The sequence below is a fragment of the Triturus cristatus genome, chromosome 12 (genome assembly GCF_964204655.1).
Source record: "Triturus cristatus chromosome 12, aTriCri1.1, whole genome shotgun sequence".
NCBI classification, from domain to species: domain Eukaryota; kingdom Metazoa; phylum Chordata; class Amphibia; order Caudata; family Salamandridae; genus Triturus; species Triturus cristatus.
The window spans coordinates 703,043,455-703,064,133 of NC_140595.1; the positions used below are offsets into that span (position 1 = coordinate 703,043,455).

At 50.2% G+C, this 20,679-nt stretch overlaps 1 protein-coding gene across 1 annotated transcript; it reads left to right on the forward strand.

The window, feature by feature from the left end:
- The first annotated feature begins 5,604 nt into the window (after positions 1-5,604).
- Positions 5,605-19,395, forward strand: LOC146780146 (transcription factor HES-5-like). Its single transcript, XM_085640142.1, has 4 exons — positions 5,605-5,690; positions 8,768-8,863; positions 11,400-11,478; positions 16,800-19,395. Exons 1-4 carry the CDS (start codon positions 5,634-5,636, stop codon positions 17,351-17,353), a joined length of 786 nt encoding a protein of 261 aa, XP_085496268.1. The 5' UTR covers positions 5,605-5,633; the 3' UTR covers positions 17,354-19,395.
- Positions 19,396-20,679: the final 1,284 nt, after the last annotated feature.

A 20,679-nucleotide genomic window follows, 5' to 3' on the forward strand; every position in this document is an offset into this window, starting at 1 on the left:
ATCCTCAAAAGGAGTCATGGCTGGCCACCCCCCAGGCACCATGGCATTGACTATTCCAAATGATTCGAGTCCGTGGTCACCATAGTGCAAGTTGCATATCACAAGGCAAACTCACCTGCCCCCTCAAAATAGAGGAAGCGTGGGCCAGCATGAAAACTGGACCCCCAACATACCATGCCAGAGCCAACCCAAGAAGGAATCCCCCCGGCACTCAATGGGATGAGCCTGGGCAACTATGCCATAACTTGATCCCCTGGCGCAGACGCCACGCCCGACATTCTCCGGGGCCATGTATTGGAGTGCCGTTAGGGACTAGCGACAATCACTGTAGTGGAAGTCCCAACCCCTCCCCTTCACCTCAAAGGCAAACCCAGCCCTGGTTTTATCCAAAGGTTTCCTAATTCAGAATTCGTCTGCACTTCAATTACAAACTCAGGTTCACCGCCGCGTTACCCAACAGCAACTGCAAGGTCCAGGGCGTGGGTACAGCAATGGGGTTGTCGGGTGCAGCCAGGCGAGGAAAAAAACTGGTTACTGTGTGGGGATGCACTTCCCCTTTTACCCTCAATTGGCTGCCCCCGTGACCTCCCAGGTGCTCCCCTTACCCCCACTGGCCTACTGGTCAGTCACCTATCGCGGACATCCCGCCCGCGAAAAATCAAAACTGCGGCACCACCGTTGGCGCGGCCCGGCACCAGACCGAACCGTCCCACACCTTTTTTGGGGGCCCGCCATCGTTTGGCGTTGCCCCCTGGGCGATTCACATAGCAGTGTAGGGCCTGGGGCTGTAGCTCCTGGGTCACGGCATGGGGTAACCTCCGAGTTACCTGGAGTTCGGGGATACAGGTGGTTTCACCTATATGGTCAAGGTAGCATGATAAATCAAAAATTGACCTCAACACTGTGTAACACTTCTAGCTGATGTCACTAATCATGCTGTAGTTTAGGATGATTGGAACTATTAGCTGCAGATGTGGTGTGTTTTAAGATTTGTTTCCATAATTCTATGATTGATGTGATTTTTATAACATGATTTCCTTGCTGTTATGGTTTGTGATCAGAATAACCTGATCTGTGTGTGCCCAAAATCTGTTAGGCGTAGCTGGCAAGTCATTGATTTGGTTGATATGGCCTGGCATTGCCGAGTCCCCTCCCTTGACATGATCAGTTGACCCCTGCCCCACACCCTCTCCCCCCTGAGGCATCAATAATAATATCCAAACACAATTCTTTGGCTTAAGGGTCGTTTAACCCCGGCTGTATTTATTACAAATTATTAAACATTATTAAAATTCATAATCATATAGGCAGAAAACCCAAACATATCCAAATCACATTTAGGAATACAGATATTTAGAACAATTGTATGGCTAACCATAACATGAGTCTAATTCATAGCCATACCTAACCTAAAGCTGGAATATGTACAATTTTGTTTTCTGCGTATCCTGGATGAGCCTACGTGCAAGGTCATGACTATTCCCAACTACATGCCAGGCCCCCCTGTACCGGAGTGACCTTGCGCAGAAGGCCCTTGTGCCTACCAGATTACTTTCTGAGGGTGCCCCCTACACCTTTCCGTCCTACTTCCCAGGGGCTGATGGTATGCCACGTTGGCGCTCAATGCGCCTGCGCAGGGGTTGGCCCAAGCGGCCTACCGGAAGCGGAACTTCCTACCCCCCGTACCCACCAGCCGTAAGTGCCCCCTGGAGTGTGATGAGGGACCACTGTCCCCACCCCAGGCTTCCCCGTTAACCAATGGGATGCCTACTAAGCGAAGTACATTTTCTAGCAATCATGACCTTACCGCAGACCAAGGATTCTCAGAGACATAAATACGACAATAAAATAGACATTTAACCTGTAAAGCAAAGCATAATGAATGGCATTCTTTGGAAAACGAAAACTATTTTACAGCCTAATACCTAAAAACCAAAATCTTTTACACAAGCCTGACATAACAATTTCCTAAAATACTGCTGCCTCAGGGGATGGTGAGTGGGGAAAGAAAAATGAAACGGAGGCTCCCTGAGGTCCTCCGCGTGCAGCAGCTGGGCAATGTAATCCTTGCAGGCAGAGTGGCGAAGAAGAGACTTTGCCGCCACTCTGCCGCTCTTTTTAAAGGGGGCTTCCTGCCCCAGACTGGAATAAACAGGTCCCGGCGAGATCCGGGACCCGTTTTCCCAGCATTTGTCCCGGAAGCATTTGAACTACTTCTGGGGCATCTTTGCCTCAGCCAATGGGCGAGCGTGGGGAGGGCCGGCCCCCAGCACGTCACTAGCGCTGACCCCGCCTCTACCCACCTCGCCAGAGAAGCATACCGGGGACCAGCTCAACCGCCATATTGGCGGCGTGACTGAGTTCCGAGTGTCGCCTTTGGAGTTGGTGGGGGGCGGTATCCATAGCTGCGAGCTTCCTGGGCTTATGACTGCATACGACAGTGCAAGGTGCCCATGACATGTCCAGAGTGTATTTAGCTTCATGTGACTGTGTATGGTACACATATTAACTGAGAATATCTGACAGAATGCAACAGTTAAAGGTGTCTGTGTATCCTTAGAATACCTGCATTTTTTTGGACAGTGTAATATGTTCATACATCCAGAGACTATCTGGCTGCATGTGTCAACGCAAGACTCCCGTGATACGCAACGATAATACCTGGCAGCATGTGACAGTGTAAGGCGCCCGCATGCCCACCAAATACCTAGCAGTTTGTGACAATGTCGGCCGCCCACATGCCCTGTGAATACCTAGATGCATATTGCTTTTTCAGACATCCATGATATGCCAAGAGTATGCATGTGAAAGTACAGAGTGCCCATAGCCCAGAAAATACAAAAATACCTGAATGCATGTGACAGTGTAAGATACCCACATGCCCACAGAATACCTGGCTGAAAGTGGTATTGTAAGGCGCCCACATGCCCACAGAATATACTTGGCTGTAGGCAGGGCTTTAAGTGGGCCGGGTCTCACCGGTGCTGAGCACAGGCAGTTTTTTAAGGGGGCCTTCAAACAGGTCTCTATCGGGCTCTGTTTTGTGCCCTGGCATAGGCGTTCTTTTTTTTCCGGACTGCAGTTACAGCAGGCACATCGATGTGCGCTTGCTCACACTGCTCACTTCTCACTAGTGGGGAACTTAAGGCATGACGTCATGCCAGGTGAGCGTTGAAGGGAAAGGGAAATCCTTTAAAGAGTTATTTTCTCTCTGGATTTCCCTTCTCTTTTTGTAACAGGAGCAGCAACATTGTCGTGGTGTCACCAGGGCGTTAAGTGGAAGCTTTTTCAATATTATCTACAAGCCATAGATGCTGCCCATTTATCTTATGCAACCTACAACCATTGGTAAAGCCAATATTCCTGACTTGTTGTAGGTATGATGTTACTTGTTGTATCATATGCCTGGATGCAATGATAGAAACAGCAAAATACAAGTAGGGTGGCACATTATGCTAAGCACAGATTTGTAACTTGTGTATTTTTAAGCCACACTCTTTTGATTACATTGCCCACGACCCTTTGAGAGACCCCCTCCCCAGTGTTTTCATCCCACTTAAAGCCCTGTCTGTAGGTGATAGTGTAAGGCGTCCACGTGGCCACAGAATATACTTGGCTGCAGGTGACAGTGTAAGGTGCCCACGTGGCTACAGAATATACGTGGCTGCAGGTGACAGTGTACGGCGTCCACATGGCCACAGAATATACTTGGCTGCAGGTGACAGTGTAAGGCGTCCACGTGGCCACAGAATATACTTGGCTGCAGGTGACAGTGTAAGGCGCCCATAGAATATACTTGGCTGCAGGTGGCAGTGTAAGGCACCCACAGAATATACTTTGCTGCAGGTGGCAGTGTAAAGCGCCCACATGGCCACAGGATACCTGACTGCAGGTGGCAGTGTAAGGCGCCCACAGAATATACTTGGCTGCAGATGACAGTGTAAGGCACCCACAGAATATACTTGGATGCAGGTCGCAGTGTAAGGTGCCCACATGGCCACAGAATACCTGACTGCAGGTGGCAGTGTAAGGCGTCCACGTGGCGACAGAATATACCTAGCTGCAGGTGACAGTGTAAGGCGCCCACAGAATATACTTGGCTGCAGGTGGCAGTGTAAGGCGCCCACAGAATATAATTGACTGCAGGTGGCAGTGTAAGGCGCCCACATGGCCACAGAATATACTTGGCTGCAGGTGACAGTGTAAGGCACGCACAGAATATACTTGGCTGCAGGTGACAGTGTAAGGCGCCCACAGAATATACTTGACTGCTGGTGGCAGTGTAAGGCGCCCACATGGCCACAGAATACATGACTGCAGGTGGCAGTGTAAGGCGTCCACGTGGCCACAGAATATACCTGGCTGCAGGTGACAGTGTAAGGCGTCCACGTGGCCACAGAATACCTGGCTGCAGGTGGCTGTGGAAGGTGCCCACATGCCCATAAAATATACCTGGCGGCAGGTGACAGTTTAAGGTGTCCACGTGGCCACATAATACCTGACTGCAGGTGGCAGTGTAAGGCATCCACGTGGCCACAGAATATACCTGGCTGCAGGTGACAGTTTAAGGTGTCCACTTGGACACAGAATATCTCACTGCAGGTGGCAGGGCAGTGTAAGACGCCCACATGCCATAGAATATACTTGGCTGCAGGTGGCAGTGTAAGGCGCCCACATGACCACAGAATACCTGGCTGCAGGTGGCAGTGTAAGGCGGCCACAGAATATACCTGGCTGCAGGTGACAGTGTAAGGCGCCCACAGAATATACTTGGCTGCAGGTGACAGTGTAAGGCGCCCACAGAATATACTTGGCTGCAGGTGGCAGTGTAAGGCGCCCACATGGCCACAGAATACCTGGCTGCAGGTGACAGTGTAAGGCTTCCACGCGGCCACAGAATATACCTGGCTGCAGGTGACAGTGTAAGGCGTCCACGTTACCACAGAATACCTGGCTGCAGGTGGCTGTGGAAGGCGCCCACATGCCCATAGAATATACCTGGCGGTAGGTGACCGTGTAAGGACCTTTTACCCACAGATAATGAAGGCGCTCGATCACAATAACCGTGTCTGCCCCAGCGCCGTGAGAGCAGAAAACGAGCTCCTGCCCTGGCTCTCGGCTAAAAGCACTGCCCTGATTATATGACAGAAATCCTTTTTGCAAGTAGGCCTTGTTCATACTTGTGTATTTAGTTACTTTAGCGTGGCCATAAAACCTTGTTGTACTGTATTCTTTTGCACAGTTCCCCCAAGTGTTAACGGGGCGCAGAGGGTCAGCTGGGGGGCTGCAGGAGTCACCGAGGGGGGAATGCAGGCTAAACCAGCACAAACCGGCGAGCCGCGAGGTGTCGGGGCGGCTAATGGCCTCGAACCCCTTACAATAGAGAGGGGGGATCTGACGACACCTGGAGCGCCCTCCCCCCTGGGGTGGGTAATTGGGGCGCACGTGTGAAGGGGACAGCCACACTCCTGGCTCGGTGGGAGGCGTGAGGGGCACGGTCCTGGCGTGGGAACGGGAGGTGCAGGCTCTGGGGGCAGGGTGGGAGCAGGGGCGGTGGGGGGACTGGAAGGGTTGTATATAAGGGGAGCGCAGACCCCGGCTCACATTTTATATCGCCGCTGTGAGCTCGAGGTATGCCGCCCGCCATGAAGCTGACTGACCAGATATGGGAGCCCCGAGGGGACAGAAAGGTAAAGCATGAACAGACCTGGGCAGGGCAGGCGTGTGCAGGGGCAGAGCGCAGCATGTGTGGGCCCCTGTGTTTGCAGCATGTGTGGGCCCCTGTGTTTGCAGCATGTGAGGGCCCCTGTGTTTGCAGTATAGCATGTGTGGGCCTCCTGTGTTTGCAGCATGTGTGGCTGTGTTTGCTGGAGATGGTAGGAGGCCTCACCAGCTCATATGTCTTGGTCTAAGCGGGTAGTGGGGTGAACTTATTTAACTTGCTATGAATATGGTGGTCTCGCTAACCATACCTCCACTTGGTTAGTCCTTTCTTTTTAGCACGGGACTCCTTGTTTACGGTTCTCTACACATGTATCCTTTGCATTTCTTTGTGTAGACCTCAACTCTTTTAGGAAAAGTCTCTTCAGCTTTGTATTTCTCTATTGGTCTCTTTATTTTGGACTCGCTCTTTCTCGCTGTAACTCGTCCTCTCTTCTTTGTTTCTCGTTCTTTCTCTGTCTATCCCCCTCTCCGTGCGGTTGCGCTCGTCCCATTCCTGTCTCTTAATGGTTACCTCTCGGATTGATTGCTGGCCCTCTTCTACATTCTACGCCTGTTGTCTACTTCTGCGCCCTCTTCTCTGTCTGTCCCGCCAATCTCCCCCCTTCCTTGTAAATTGCCCCCTCTGCTTTCCTTCTTTCCCCACTATGGGTCTTACTTTCTTCTCTCTGCGTTGCTTTCTCCCCCTCCCAGTCTCTCCATCTTACACTGCTTCTCATCGCACGTCTCCCTCTCTCTGTGCCCCTCTCCCTCCCAGTCTCTTTGTATCTCACCCTTTCTCTATAGTTCTCATTCCCTACCTCCTCTTGCTCTCCACGTGTCTCACCCACTTTCGACGCATCTCCTCTCCCTCTTTCGAGCTTCCTCTCTTTCCCTCGGTCTCCCTCTCATTCCCTCCGTCATCCTCTCATTCTCTCCGTCTTCCTCTCATTCCCTCGGGTCTCCCTCTCATTCTCTCCGTCTCCCTCTCATTCTCTCCGTCTCACTCTCATTCTCTCCGTCTCACTCTCATTCTCTCCGTCTCACTCTCATTCACTCGGTCTCTCATTCACTCGGCCTCTCATTCCCTCGGTCTCCCTCTAATTCCCTCGGTCTCCCTCTAATTCCCTCGGTCTCCCTCTCATTCCCTCGGTCTCCCTCTCATTCCCTCGGTCTCCCTCTAATTCCCTCGGTCTCCCTCTCATTCCCTCGGTCTCATTTCCTCGGTCTCCCTCTCATTCCCTCGGTCTCCCTCTCATTCCCTCTGTCTTCCTCTCATTCCCTCGGTCTCCCTCTCATTCCCTCCGTCTTCCTCTCATTCCCTCGGTCTCCCTCTCATTCCCTCGGTCTCCCATTCACTCGGTCTCTCATTTCCTCGGTCTCCCTCTCATTCCCTCGGTCTCATTCCCTCGGTCTCCCTCTCATTTCCTCGGTCTCCCTCTCATTCCCTCGGTCTCATTTCCTCGGTCTCCCTCTCATTCCCTCGGTCTCCCATTCACTCGGTCTCTCATTTCCTCGGTCTCCCTCTCATTCCCTCGGTCTCATTTCCTCGGTCTCCCTCTCATTCCCTCGGTCTCCCTCTCATTCCCTCGGTCTCCCTCTCATTCCCTCGGTCTCATTCCCTCGGTCTCCCTCTAATTCCCTCGGTCTCCCTCTCATTCCCTCGGTCTCATTCCCTCGGTCTCCCTCTTATTCCCTCCGTCTTCCTCTCATTCCCTCGGTCTCCCTCTCATTCCCTCGGTCTCCCTCTCATTCCCTCGGTCTCCCTCTCATTCCCTCGGTCTCCCTCTCATTCCCTCCGTCTCCCTCTCATTCCCTCCGTCTTCCTCTCATTCCCTCGGTCTCCCTCTCATTCCCTCCGTCTCCCTCTCATTCCCTCCGTCTCACTGTCATTCACTCGGTCTCTCATTCCCTCCGTCTCCCTCTCATTCACTGTCTCCCTCTCATTCTATCTCCTCAGTTGTTGTTCAACCCTCCCTTTCTCTCTTTCCTCCCCCTCGCTCTCTGCGGAGTGCTTCTACTGCCCGCGCCATGGTCAGGAGGTGACCGCCCTCTCCGTCATTGCGGACATATGCACTAGAGGCGCTACTGTGCCCCTCTCAGGCTGCCACGTGGGTGGGGGCGCAGCCCGTGCTATCCGGGGTGGCATCTGTGGTGCAACGGGTCCCGCGGGCACCCACCCCTGGAGCAGTTCCATCACACCCTGGCTGCCGCGTCATGCCACTGTCACCTGCCAATGTGAAACGTGGGGTCCTGATAGCAGCCTCGAGGCCCCCCGTGTGCTACAGAGGCTCGAGAAGGATTAAACTGCACAGAGCGAGCGAACGGGTGAGGTGAGAAGAGCTGAGGTAGGCACCCCCAGACAGTCCTCTTATCTGAGGCAGGCAGCGAGTCACTAGAAAACATTATCTTGTGCTATGTGTTATTCAGGCAGAGCCGACGGGGCACGTGGCCCGCAATGGAGGCCTTCCGTGTTCTAGAAGTCTTGGGTAGACACACGCAGCACCCCAGCTCTGACAAGTGACCGATAGGGATGCTACGTACCGATTACACCCGTCCACAGTCTCGGGTGGGGGTTTACACCCTTCGAGTTCCAGAGTCTTAGGCGGGAGCTTGCAGAGTTCCACGGTCTCGGGTCGGGTTGCCTTTTTTCTTTTTTTTCTTTTAGCTATTTGCTGGTCTCTCCATTTGTTCTTGGCCGTAATGTATGCCCTATCAATGCTCTGTATGCAGAATAAAACCAGAGTCGAGTTCCACCTTTATGCCCATGTTTACCCCGAATCTCCATTTATGGAGCGCCTAGAGTAACAATGTCTTGGAAATGTAAAGTGCCTAGAAGCGAGTGAGGTCCAACCGTAAGATTTTAGGATTACAGAGATTACGCCAGGCTGTCTGGTCAGGTATCTGCATAGGTCTTGAAAAGTATATATGGTGCCGCTGTGCAGACCTTTGGCCTTTCACCCTTCACCATGGTGCTATGCCGAAGCTGGTCTCAAGATGGCAGTATTTCTCCACCACCCTCCTTTTCTCCTGCGTGATATTAACCTTTCAAGCACTTTCCTCCCAGCTATTGAAGCACATCCAGGAGAAGAGGAGAAGGGAGCGCATCAACTCTAGCCTGGAGGTGCTGAGGACCCTGCTCATGGAGGCCACTGAGGACCAGGTGAGGCTGAAGCTCGACCCCCTTCTCCCTCTGCCTTCAAATTGCACGCACGCATCATGCGCCCCAATCCATTGCAGGTTCATGTCCCCCACGGAGGACAATTTGTGGCTGGAGGTTCACCCTTTGCACATTTTTCCTCCACCATTATCCCATCTCACTTAAGTCCCCACACCAAACCCTCCACCCTGCCACAAACACTCACACACCACAACTGGATGAGACAAACAGTCCACCCAGCTCGGATCCTGCACCGACCAGGAGCCAAACACCCATCCTCACTCCAAGGCACAGCACACGACAAAACCTTGCCCATCCCTGAGGGTCTGTTTAGGCTGGAACCCCCCACCCCTCTCATCTCCTCAAACCACCCTCACCACACCGCCATCCCCTCTCCACCATCCCTTCTCCACCCAGGAGACCCGCTTCAGACTGAAGGTGCATCCATGTCTCACTCCAGACCCGTGGCACTCTCTCCCTTCGGTTAACGCATCAGGACTGGATGAGGCTATTGCTCCACCCTCCTCTCACTACAGACCTACCTCACAGTCCTCTTCCTACCCACGAGGACTGAGGACTGAATGAGGCTAGTGCTTCACCCTCCTTACTACAGACCCACCACACAGTCTTCTTCCTACCCACGGAGACTGAGGACTGAATGAGGCTAGTGCCCCACCCTCCTCTCACTACAGACCCACCACACAGTCCTCCTCTTACCCACCGGGGACTGGATGAGGCTAGTGCTCCACTCTCCTCTCACCACAGACCCACCACACAGTTCTCCTCTTACCCACCGGGGACTGAGGACTGGATGAGGCTAGTGCTCCACTCTTCTCTCACCACAGACCTACCACACAGTCCTCTTCTTACCCACCGGGGACTGAATGAGGCTAGTGCTCCACTCACCTCTCACCACAGACCCACCACACAGTCCTCTTCCTACCCACGGGGACTGAGGACTGAATGAGGCTAGTGCTCACCCTCCTCTCACTACAGACCCTCCACACAGTCCTCTTCCTACCCACGGGGACTGAGGACTGAATGAGGCTAGTGCTCCACCCTCCTCTCACTGCAGACCCACCACACAGTCCTCCTCTTACCCACCGGGGACTGAATGAGGCTAGGGCTCCACCCTCCTCTCACCGCAGACCCACCACACAGTCCTCCTCTTACCCACCGGGGACTGAATGAGGCTAGTGCTCCACTCTCACCACAGACCCACCATACAGTCCTCCTCTTACCCACCGGGGACTGAATGATGCTAGTGCTCCACTCTCCTCTCACCACAGACCCACCACACAGTCCTCTTGCCCACCTGGGACAGAACGAGGCTTGCGCTCCACTCTCCTCTCACTACAGACCCACCACACAGTCCTCCTCTTAACCACCGGGGACTGAGGACAGGATGAGGCTAGTGCTCCAATCTCCTCTCACCACAGACCCACCACACAGTCCTCCTCTTACCCACCGGGGACTGAGGACTGGATGAGGCTAGTGCTCCACTCTCCTCTCACCACAGACCCACCACACAGTCCTCCTCTTACCCACCGGGGACTGAGGACTGGATGAGGCTAGTGCTCCACTCTCCTCTCACCACAGACCCACCACACAGTCCTCTTCCTACCCACGGGGACTGAGGACTGAATGAGGCTAGTGCTCACCCTTCTCTCACTACAGACCCTCTACACAGTCCTCTTCCTACCCACGGGGACTGAGGACTGAATGAGGCTAGTGCTCCACCCTCCTCTCACTGCAGACCCACCACACAGTCCTCCTCTTACCCACCGGGGACTGAATGAGGCTAGGGCTCCACCCTCCTCTCACCGCAGACCCACCACACAGTCCTCCTCTTGCCCACCTGGGACAGAACGAGGCTAGTGCTCCACTCTCCTCTCACTACAGACCCACCACACAGTCCTCCTCTTAACCACCGGGGACTGAGGACTGGATGAGGCTAGTGCTCCACTCTCCTGTCACCGCAGACCCACCTCACAGTCCTCCTCTTACCCACCGGGGACTGGATGAGGCTAGTGCTCCACTCTCCTCTCACCACAGACCCACCACACAGTCCTCCTCTTACCCACCGGGGACTGAATGAGGCTAGGGCTCCACCCTCCTCTCACCGCACACCCACCACACAGTCCTCCTCTTACCCACCAGGGACTGTATGAGGCTAGTACTTCACTCTCCTCTCACCACAGACCCACCACACAGTCCTCCTCTTACTCACCGGGCACTGAATGAGGCTAGGGCTCCACCCTCCTCTCACCGCACACCCACCACACAGTCCTCTTCCTACCCACGGGGACTGGATGAGGCTAGTGCTCCACTCTCCTCTCACGACAGACCTACCTCACAGTCCTCTTCCTACCCACGGGGACTGAGGACTGGATGAGGCTAGTGCTCCACCCTCCTCTCACCATGGACCCACCACACAGTCCTCTTGCCCACCTGGGACAGAAGGAGGCTAGCGCTCCCTTCCCACTCAAGACGCTACATTGGAGTGCGCAACACAACCTTCTCTTTTTCTCATCCACAGAGGTTCAGAAGCCCCAAGGCCGAAAAGGCAGAAATTCTGAAAACGACTGTGGAGTTCCTGAAGCTGCAGCCCCTTCCCGGTGAGAAGTGCTTGTTTTTCACTGTTTTATGTTTATGTCCAAATGTGAACAAGCATTGGGTCTAAGTGCTGAAGTGTAACCAGGTGAGTGCGAGCAACTGTGGGACTATATAGAGCTGGAAATGAGCAGACTCGGCTCGTGCACCAGACCACCATGGCTGATTTAACAAATTAGCATTGACCTACTGGTGATAATGCAGTATTTAATATGATTTTTACATAGGAAGCAACCAGCAACATATATATAACTGACGTAGTAAAGATGCAGACCAGATAGGTGCCGTGCAGATGTGGAGAGGCAAGAAACAGGCTGATGATGTGAAACATGCAGGTTGGGTGGTTTTAGTCAACGGGTGGGCAGATTGGTTGTGTTCAGGCAAGGCATGGGCACGGTGGATTGTGATGGGATGAAATTGGGCAGCTTGGATTGGTCCAGCCAAATAAGGCTTTAGGTTCAATGTTTAGGCAAGGAATGGGCAGATACATTTGATGGTTGACACAACACTTGAGTGGATGGGTTGAGATAGGAACGTGCAGGCTGGATGAGGTGAGGGAAGAGCTGGGCAGAGTGGTGGGCTTAGCTCAAAGAGTGGCTGTTTGAATGGGTTGAGGGAAGGGATGTAGGCTGTTATTTTGTCAAGTTATTTGTTATATGGTGTTATGTTATGTTATTCTGATGTTATTTTATGTTATGTTGTTATGTTAATTGTTATATGTTGGTATGTTATGATATTCTGATGTTATTTTATGTTATGTTGTTATGTTAATTGTTATATGTTGGTATGTTATGATATTCTGATGTTATTTTATGTTATATTGTTATGTTGATTTATATAACACACTTATAACCCGAGAGGGTATCCAGGCGAGGGCAGGTGTGTGGGTGGATTGAGGCTAGGGACCTTGTTTTCTAAAGTTTGTGCTGCAGCTCACATCACGCACCACCATTAGCCAAGAAGAAGTGAGCCTTTGAAATCTTTTGATGTTATCCTGTGCCTGGTGTTGCTTCTTGTGAGCACACTTGTCACTTTGCCGTTGAGGGTCTAGAAACGCGCGGTTCAGCTGATTGGTTGGTACAAGGAGTTGGCAGATTGGGTGGATCAGTGCAAGCGCTGGGTAGGTTGGAAGCTGGATGCAAAGCACTAACTGGTTGGATGTGCAGAGGCGGCAAAAATGAGCAAGCTGGATATGGCGTAATGGTCCATCTACTATACAAATGTGAGCTTCTAGTATATCAAAATGGAAAGAACCAGCACAGCGCCAACATCTCCCAGAAAGGGCCAGCCAGGTCTGTGTCTCCAATGTCCTTGTTCGCGGCCAGTTAACCCCCATGGGCCAGACCTTCTAGTTTGCAAAGGTATAAAAGCAGACAAAAGGGGTTGGTTCCCCCCCCCAGACACCAGGTTGCTTAGATAGCCGATAATCCCAGGCACTCCATTATTTTTCTGTATTTAACTGCAGTCGGTCATACCTGAGGAGTACCAAGATTTAGAAGTATACTTTACAGTTACTAATGTACACATGCTACCTTCTTTTATCATATTTTTCAGACCCAGATTATTAAGTCACTCCACTGCATTCCTTTTAGTAAGCATTCGGTTTTCTATAATATTTCCTCTTGTGCTCATTATAGTGGGGGTTCCTGCACTGGTGTACCCCATCCCAGTAGAGTATGCATGCTGCTCTTCTTGCAGACCCTCAGTATTTGTGTTGTTAACACACTACTTTAATTTTTGTTTAGTGCCTACTATTTCACCTTACTGCAAAATAGATGTATTGGGTGGGCAACATTTTAAATGTGCTGTGGTAGTTTCACGAAGTTTGTTTGCACTTTACAAAGACAACCACGTTTTGTGGCCCATGCAAAATTTGGCCTGTTGGTGCAAACTCTTGCAGAGCGCGATTGTGCAGAATAGGTCTCCTGCAAAACTCATTTCTGAAGGCAAATCCTCTCTCTTTCAAAGGGTTTTTTCCAGGTTATTTTTTTTCTCAGCAAAACCAAGTATGTGAGCTTTGGTCTCTCCTGCAGTCTTTTGCTTTCCACAACAAGCAATGCTTATGAAGTGGGGAAATCAACACTTCACAACTGGTGCAAATAAAAACTGTCCAAAGAAATTAGTAACACACGCATACGCACACACACACACACCCCTCCCCAACCAGGGCTTTATATACAGCCCGCCTCCCCCCTCCGCCAATCAAGCAACCTGAACTTTATATACAGCACCGCAATAAATAAAAAAACAATCCCTGCAGCCGTGGGATTATTGTTTTTATTCGCTATCTTTTAATTTCTGTGATTTTTCGAAGGAGGGACAATAGAAATAGTTACAGGCCCAGTGCAGGGTGGGTGTAACCGGATAGCCCCCTTCTTGGTAGGCCTTGTTCTGAATCCTGTAGTATATACACTGAGCTGCCAGATGAGTGCTAATAGCAGCGCTCCCATCTCCTGCATAAGCTGTTGTCAACAACTTCACGAGGCTCTATTAATGCGTGACTTTGCATTTTCGTGCGGCGATGCGGATCACCACACGAATATGCGTTAGTCTAACGCTTGTTGTGTGATACTTGGCAGGGCTGTAGTCCTGCACACTCACTGAAATGTTTGTAGTGTCCATCGTTTACACATTTTAACCTGCGTGACGCCATCAGCTGGTACAGGGAAGCTCTTAGCCGCACCCCCCCCCTCTCTCCCTCTGCACATCTCGCCCTTTTCTAACACCCATCAGGTTAATTTACGGAGCCTAATTATTTTATGTAGAGTTCTGATGATGCTATAGGATTTGCTGTTATGGGGGTTACCATCATTAAATGCATGCATTCTGTACAATAAATTGTGGTGAAATAATGGCCAACAATTACAAAGTGCCCTGCAGTAATATGACTACTGTCTGCGGTCATTGCAGTATAACTGTACACGCCAGGACAGTACTGCGTTCCGTAAAAGTTTCAATTGATTATAGAAAATATTGAATTATATATGCAGACGCTGATAATTCTAAGCCGTCGGGATGCACAAGGAAAGGAATGGATAATTCACCGTAACAGGATCCTGAGGAATTAATTTAATTCCATATTTCCTCGAACATCCACGTCACCTGCACCATGCTCGTTTCCCTATGATGACGGTAAGCTGCCCCCTTCCTCGGGCTCCCATTGCAAACCAGCCCCTCTCTGCTCAGGGCTGTGATGGCCACGGTTCAGGCAAACGGATGCGAGGCGGCCAGAGCCTGAGGGAAGCAACCACGAGCCTTTCATGTCATGATTTCTGTAGACAAGAGTGAGTGGGGCCTGGGAGATGACTTTCGAATACTGCCCAAAAGAATACTCTCTTCCAGCGGAGTCACTAGGCTTGGTGTTACCCAGTGCGGTAACTCATGTCACCCGTGTGGGGTCTCACTCCCCGCACCCCCTAGTGACGCCACTGTTCAGCTCTGATTCGCATACTACTTTTCTGGCACATTCCCATAGATGTGTGCCAGTAGGCATAGGTGCCATGCAAATGCACTGACATACAGACAGAAGCATTTGCCCACAGTCAGCCGCACGTGCATGAACACACTCATAGGCTAGCCCAGGAAAATAAGCAGCAGACGAGTTGGGAAAGTGCTGGCAGGGAGCGGAGCCTGCTGTTCCCCACTGCTCTTCCTGGCAGGAGCTGTTGAGCACTGCTCTCCCAGTCAGGGGAGCGCCCGGGGGCTGTTCGGATTCATGTTCAGCATGCGTGCGTAGGTACAACACTAATGTACCCCAGACTGCGCCGGGCAGGTTTGGAAACTCTACAGGAATGTTCTGTGCTCCAGCCTGCTCGGAGAGCATGACATTCAAAACAGACGTGTGTGAAAACATGTCATCATTGCCTGGGCTGCGGGTGTCACCCCATGTGATGGGGTGACACCCGGTGCGGTCCGCACCCCCTGCACCCCCTAGTGACGCCACTGCTCTCTCCTGATTTACTCTGATCTCACCTTCTCTAAAGCAAGCCATGTTGCAACCTTTGTGTGGGCCACGGTTGTACTTCTAACAGTAACGGTGATGTATGCTCGATCCAGTGGCGTAAGGTACCACCCCCTGCCCCCCATTCTAGTATCCTAAGTGGGGGTTCTGCTTAAACAGTAATCGGTTGTTTAAGGGGCTCTTCTATTTGCAGGACTGCAAAGTGCTCAAAAAAACACTGTTAGGTCATAGCTCTCTCGGGCTGGTATACCCAGTGAGGGAAACGGAGAGAGTGAGATCACTAAAATAGGAAATCACAACGAGAGGGAGAGACCGAGAAAAACAGCATGAAAGAGAAAGGTAAGAAACAATCAGACGAGGAAGGAAGGGTGAGAGGAAGGAAGGAAACATCAGAGGAAAGAAAGAAAAGACGAAAGGTCGGATGAAGGATGGAAGAATGATTGAATGGAAGGGGGAAAGGATTGGTGGAAGAGTGAAAGTATTGGGGTGAAAGATGGAAGAATGGATCGAGAAGACAAAATGGATGGGTAAAAGGACAGATGGATGGAAACTTGAAAATTGTTAATGGGTAAAAGGATGACTGGATGGATGGATGGATAAAAGTATGGTTGCGTGGGGGAGGCAGAGGTGGATGGATGAATAGATGGGCCAATCGAATGGAAGGAAGATGTGGGCATGAATGGAACTTTTCCAAAGAGTGTCGGGTTTGCTCGCTTCACATGCTCGGTGTAATATTTCAAGTTCGGGTTTCTTCTGGCTACGCTCTTGCTTAGATCCCTCATGTGAAACACCCAGATGCAGTGTTCATTTTCTAAATGTGTGTGCCTTCAATGATTCGTTGTGGTTTTGCTCGAGGAAACCCTTCTTCATTAAGTTATTTTGTTCCAGCTGTGGAATTTGCCCTCTGTTGTGAAGTATACTATGCTGTTCTTTGTGTAACACCCTCGTCCCCTCTACAGTTCAACAGCTTGACATGCCTTCATGTAGCAAGGCGGACATGCTTCTATGCTTGGGATGACGAACAGCACAGCATCGGCTCAATGTGCCTACACCCACGTCTGTCATCAGGCACTGTGGCAAACATGGGATATATGGGGTTGTGGGGCGTTGAGTATGTGAGGGATGGGGAGGCTGAGGTGTGGGGTTGTGAAATGAGGCTATAGGAGGCTAGGATCTGGAGGTCTTGGTACTTGGGTGTGAGGGTGTGGGATGCTGTAGAATGGGGTCTGAGGGCTGTGGTCTGTGGTATGGGATCTGCAGGGTATGTTATATTTTGCTGGTCAGCTGATGCACCTGTTGACTATTCCACCCATGGGACATGCACTGAGGAGACAATACTAACTCTTGTAATTCAATCTCCCTCAGATGACAAGCTGAAAGAAGAGCGGAAGCTGCAGAGGTACCAGAGTGGCTACCAGGAGTGCCTACTCCACGCCACGCAGTTCCTCAAGGATAATCCCAAGCTGTGTGCTGAAAAGAGGTCCTATCTGATGGAGAGGCTAGAGAAAATCCCACAGACACCCCACGACCCAGGGACTGAGAAGGACAAGACTGGGAGCAGCCCAAGCCCGTCCACCCCCACGCAGACATTTAGGAGGATAGCAAGGGGACACTTTGCCCAGAGGGGCATGCTGCAAGCCAGCCCTCTAGGCACATCCCGGACTCTGCAGAACTCACATGTGTCCAGTCCTCAGGGTGAATCAGCCGACTGCCAAGGTCCCAGCACATCAAGTCCTCAGGGTGAGACCACTCACTGCCGGAACAGTAGCCCTCCCAGTCACACAGGGCCTGAGACCCCAAAACGCCCAGAAAGGGAGGCAAGGTGTAAAAGGAACATTCAGCAAAGCGCATCACCGCCCGAGCACCCTACCAGCACGCCCCCATCTAGCACGACCAGTGTCTGGAGACCCTGGCCTTGAATAATGCCCCTTTTGGACATTTCCATACCGCTGTAAATTTGCTTGTAAATTAATTGTCTGTCCGTTGTACAGTTTGTCTTGTTTGCGAGATGAATCTTCTGAACAGCAGTGGAAATATTCCATGTTTTAATGGGATGTTAGTGTTGTTTGCTAATGTATTGATTAATTATCAGTATATCTTGCGCCCCTCCCCTTCGGTGTTTTCTGTCTAGCCTTCTCTACACTTGAACGTCCCCTGTCATTTTCTCTTCCCAATAGTTTCTCTTCCCAACAGTTTCTCCCCATTTATTCCTGTAGTTTCTACTGTCTTTCTCTCTCTTCCTTATAGCTTTCCCTCTTTGTCCTTCTCTTGCCTGTAGAGCCTTCTGTAAGTCTCTTTTCTCAGCAGTTTCTCCTTTCTGAACATTCTTTAATGCAGTTTCTCCTTTCTGTCCATTCTTCTCCTGTCTGTCCCGCTCCTTCCTCTAGTTTCTACTTTCTGTTCCTCTCTTACTTGTACTTTTTCTTGCCTGACCCCCTCTTTCCTGCTGTTCTTCCTGTCAGTCTCTCTTCTCATGACTTTCTCCATTTGGTCCTTTTCCCAGCAGTTTCTCTTTTCTGAACATTTTTCCATGCAGTGTATCCCTTTTGAACATTCTTCAATGCAGTTTTTCCTTTCTGTCCATTCTTCTCATGTCTGTCCTTTTCATTCCTGCAGTTTCTACTTTTTGTTCCTCTCTTACTTGTACTTTTTCTTGCCTGTTTCTCTCTTTCCTACTGTTCCTTCTGTCAGTCTCTCTTCCCAGTAGTTTCTTCCTTCTGTCCTTTTCCCAGCAGTTTCTCTTTTCTGAACATTTATCCCAGCAGCTTCTCTTATGTCTCTTCTGCACTTACTCCTGTGTCCCTCTCTTCTTTGCAACTTTACCTGTCTGCCTCTCTTCCCTGTATTTTCTTCTGCCAGTCCCTCTCCCCAGCATTTTCTTCTCTCTAAACATTCTCCCCTGCAGTTTCTCCTGTTTGTCCCTCTCCCTGTAAACCCCCCCATTCCTCTTGTCCTTGCAGTTTCTGCTGTCTCCTTATCATACAGTTTATTCTTCTTTCTGTCTCTTTCTTCTCTTCAGTTTCTCGTTTGTCCCCTCTTCCCTACCTATGTCCCCCTCCCCAACCCATTTCCCCCTCCCCAAAATGTCTGCTGCATCTCTTACCCACAGTGTCTCCTTTCTGTCCACCTCTATTTCTCAGTTTCACGTCATACTCTCCTCTTCATTTTTCCTCTTTACCTTACAGCCCTCCTCTGTTCACTCTAGTTTCCCTCCTCTCCCCTAAAGCTTTCCCTCTCACATATGTACTTTTCAGTTATCTCAGTAGATCAATCCAATTGTGTCACCCTGATGTCTTCTCTCTCACATACTCTCTAACTTTGTTATGATTTGGACTCCCACTTCCCCCAACTTTCTCTGTTTCCACCTTGCCTTCTCCCTCATCGTCACCGTTCACTCTGCATCACTCTCACTCCCACATCACCCCCTAGCTCACCCCCTGGCTTCCTGTCTAGCTCACCCCCTTGCTTCCCGTCTAGCTCACCCCCTGGCTTCCTGTCTAGCTCACCCCCTTGCTTCCTGTCTAGCTCACCCCCCCCCCCACTTCCTGTCTAGCTCTAGAGTAGTTCCTGTGTTGTTGTCAGCTCTAAGGCATCAAGTGAAGAAGATTGATACACGGTCTGAAGACCTCGAAGCACGTTCTGGGAATTCGGATGTTGTACCACGTGCAGTTCATTCATCTGAGGATCTATTTTGAGTAGGTGTTCAGTCTATCCCTACAAAGAAAATGCTGACCGATGTAGCTTATAGCTTGAAAGAGCTTGTCACTTCCAAGCTGTCACCCAAAGCTGTCATCCAGACAGCGAGGGACATGGCGGCACTGATTTTTGCCTGAAGAGACCTGTGGGCGTGGCGTGGGAGGGGTCCTGTTGAAATCGGTCAGAGGTGTGTATCTTCTGTGAAGAAAGCTTACATTCCTGATTGCTATCTTTAAATGCGATTCATATCATGAATGCCTTGTATCGCTGCCAAAATAAATCTCTTTAAAATGTTTTGTGTATGAGAGGTTTATTTCCACGAGCCATGGAGGAAATGGCTGTAGAGCTGGGACATTATCGCGAAAACTGAATTTTTCTTGGCGTGGAAACTTTCGGGTGCTCAATGAACCCAGTGATATTTCTGGTGCAAGAAATGTATGGCTGTTTTGTTCTATTTATCTGCATGTTTACTAGACAATAACAGGAAAATGGGTTAGTCTGGTTTTTAAAAAATCTGCATGTCGTCTGGCTTTATTTCCATTTTGTGGATTTTAAGGCTCTTGTAATTGCAAAAAACTTTAGGGCTACCCTTTAAAGTCCACTTTGGGACTCTGAAAGAACCAAAAGATTAGTAGCGCGCAATACAACATCTGTAGGGTGGGCACATGGGTGAACACTGATAGTAAAAGAGAGGCAATGTTAACAATCTTGAGGATTTTAGTGTCCCGGGCAGGAAATATTTGGGGGGGTGTCCTATTCTGAACAACTTAGAATTTTATTACCCATTTATTGCTAATTGAAGTCTCATGTCACACCGAATATTATTGAATTATGTGTTAAAGGCTAGGATAGAGAAGAAGACGTATGTATGAAGGAGCAAAAATTCATTTTTCACGGGGCCCCTTAGAAAACGCGTTCCCAGGGCAATTGCCCACTTTGCCCATGCCTTAATGACTGCTGGCATATTAAATACTTCTCATGCTCGCTGCCTGCCCTCATGACGTCACAGGTAAAAGGGAGCAAATGTAAACCCATTTTTTCCCTTTGGGAACCCTTACAAGACAGAATTGCACAGTCCATGCTAGCAAACGAACAACCGTAGATTGCTGTTTCCTCTTTGCCACGCTCACGCTATGCGTTACGTAGTCAAGTGCAGACCAATAGTTAAAGACCAATGACCAAAAGCCTTTATGTGTGTATATTATGTATTTTTTTTTTAATTAAGTAGTCTGATGAGACAGCTTAAGTGGTTTCAAAGGTCAGAACTAAAAAGAGAGATTGTGTCCCATGAAATCTAGTTATACAATAATACATTGCTACAAAACTGCTTTATATTTTCCCAAGAAATCCCATTTTTTAAAACATACCCTTTAAGCGAAGGACAGTAGAGACATCCCTGCTATCCAGCTCTATTGAAGGCATGACAGCAGATGCCCATTCCCTTGGGATCTGCCTCAAAGCTAAGGTTAGGCCCTAATTACCCACATTTTCATACCCTAGCTATATTCACTACCTGCTAGAATGCAATATAGTAATGTAAAGAAAAGCT

Coding starts and splice junctions, on each gene's coding strand:
- LOC146780146 (XM_085640142.1), top strand. CDS start 5,634: ATGCCGCCCGCCATGAAGCTGACTGACCAGATATGGGAGCCCCGAGGG. Junction 5,691..8,767: donor AGCCCCGAGGGGACAGAAAG/GTAAAGCATGAA, acceptor CTTTCCTCCCAG/CTATTGAAGCACATCCAGGA. Junction 8,864..11,399: donor TGGAGGCCACTGAGGACCAG/GTGAGGCTGAAG, acceptor TCTCATCCACAG/AGGTTCAGAAGCCCCAAGGC.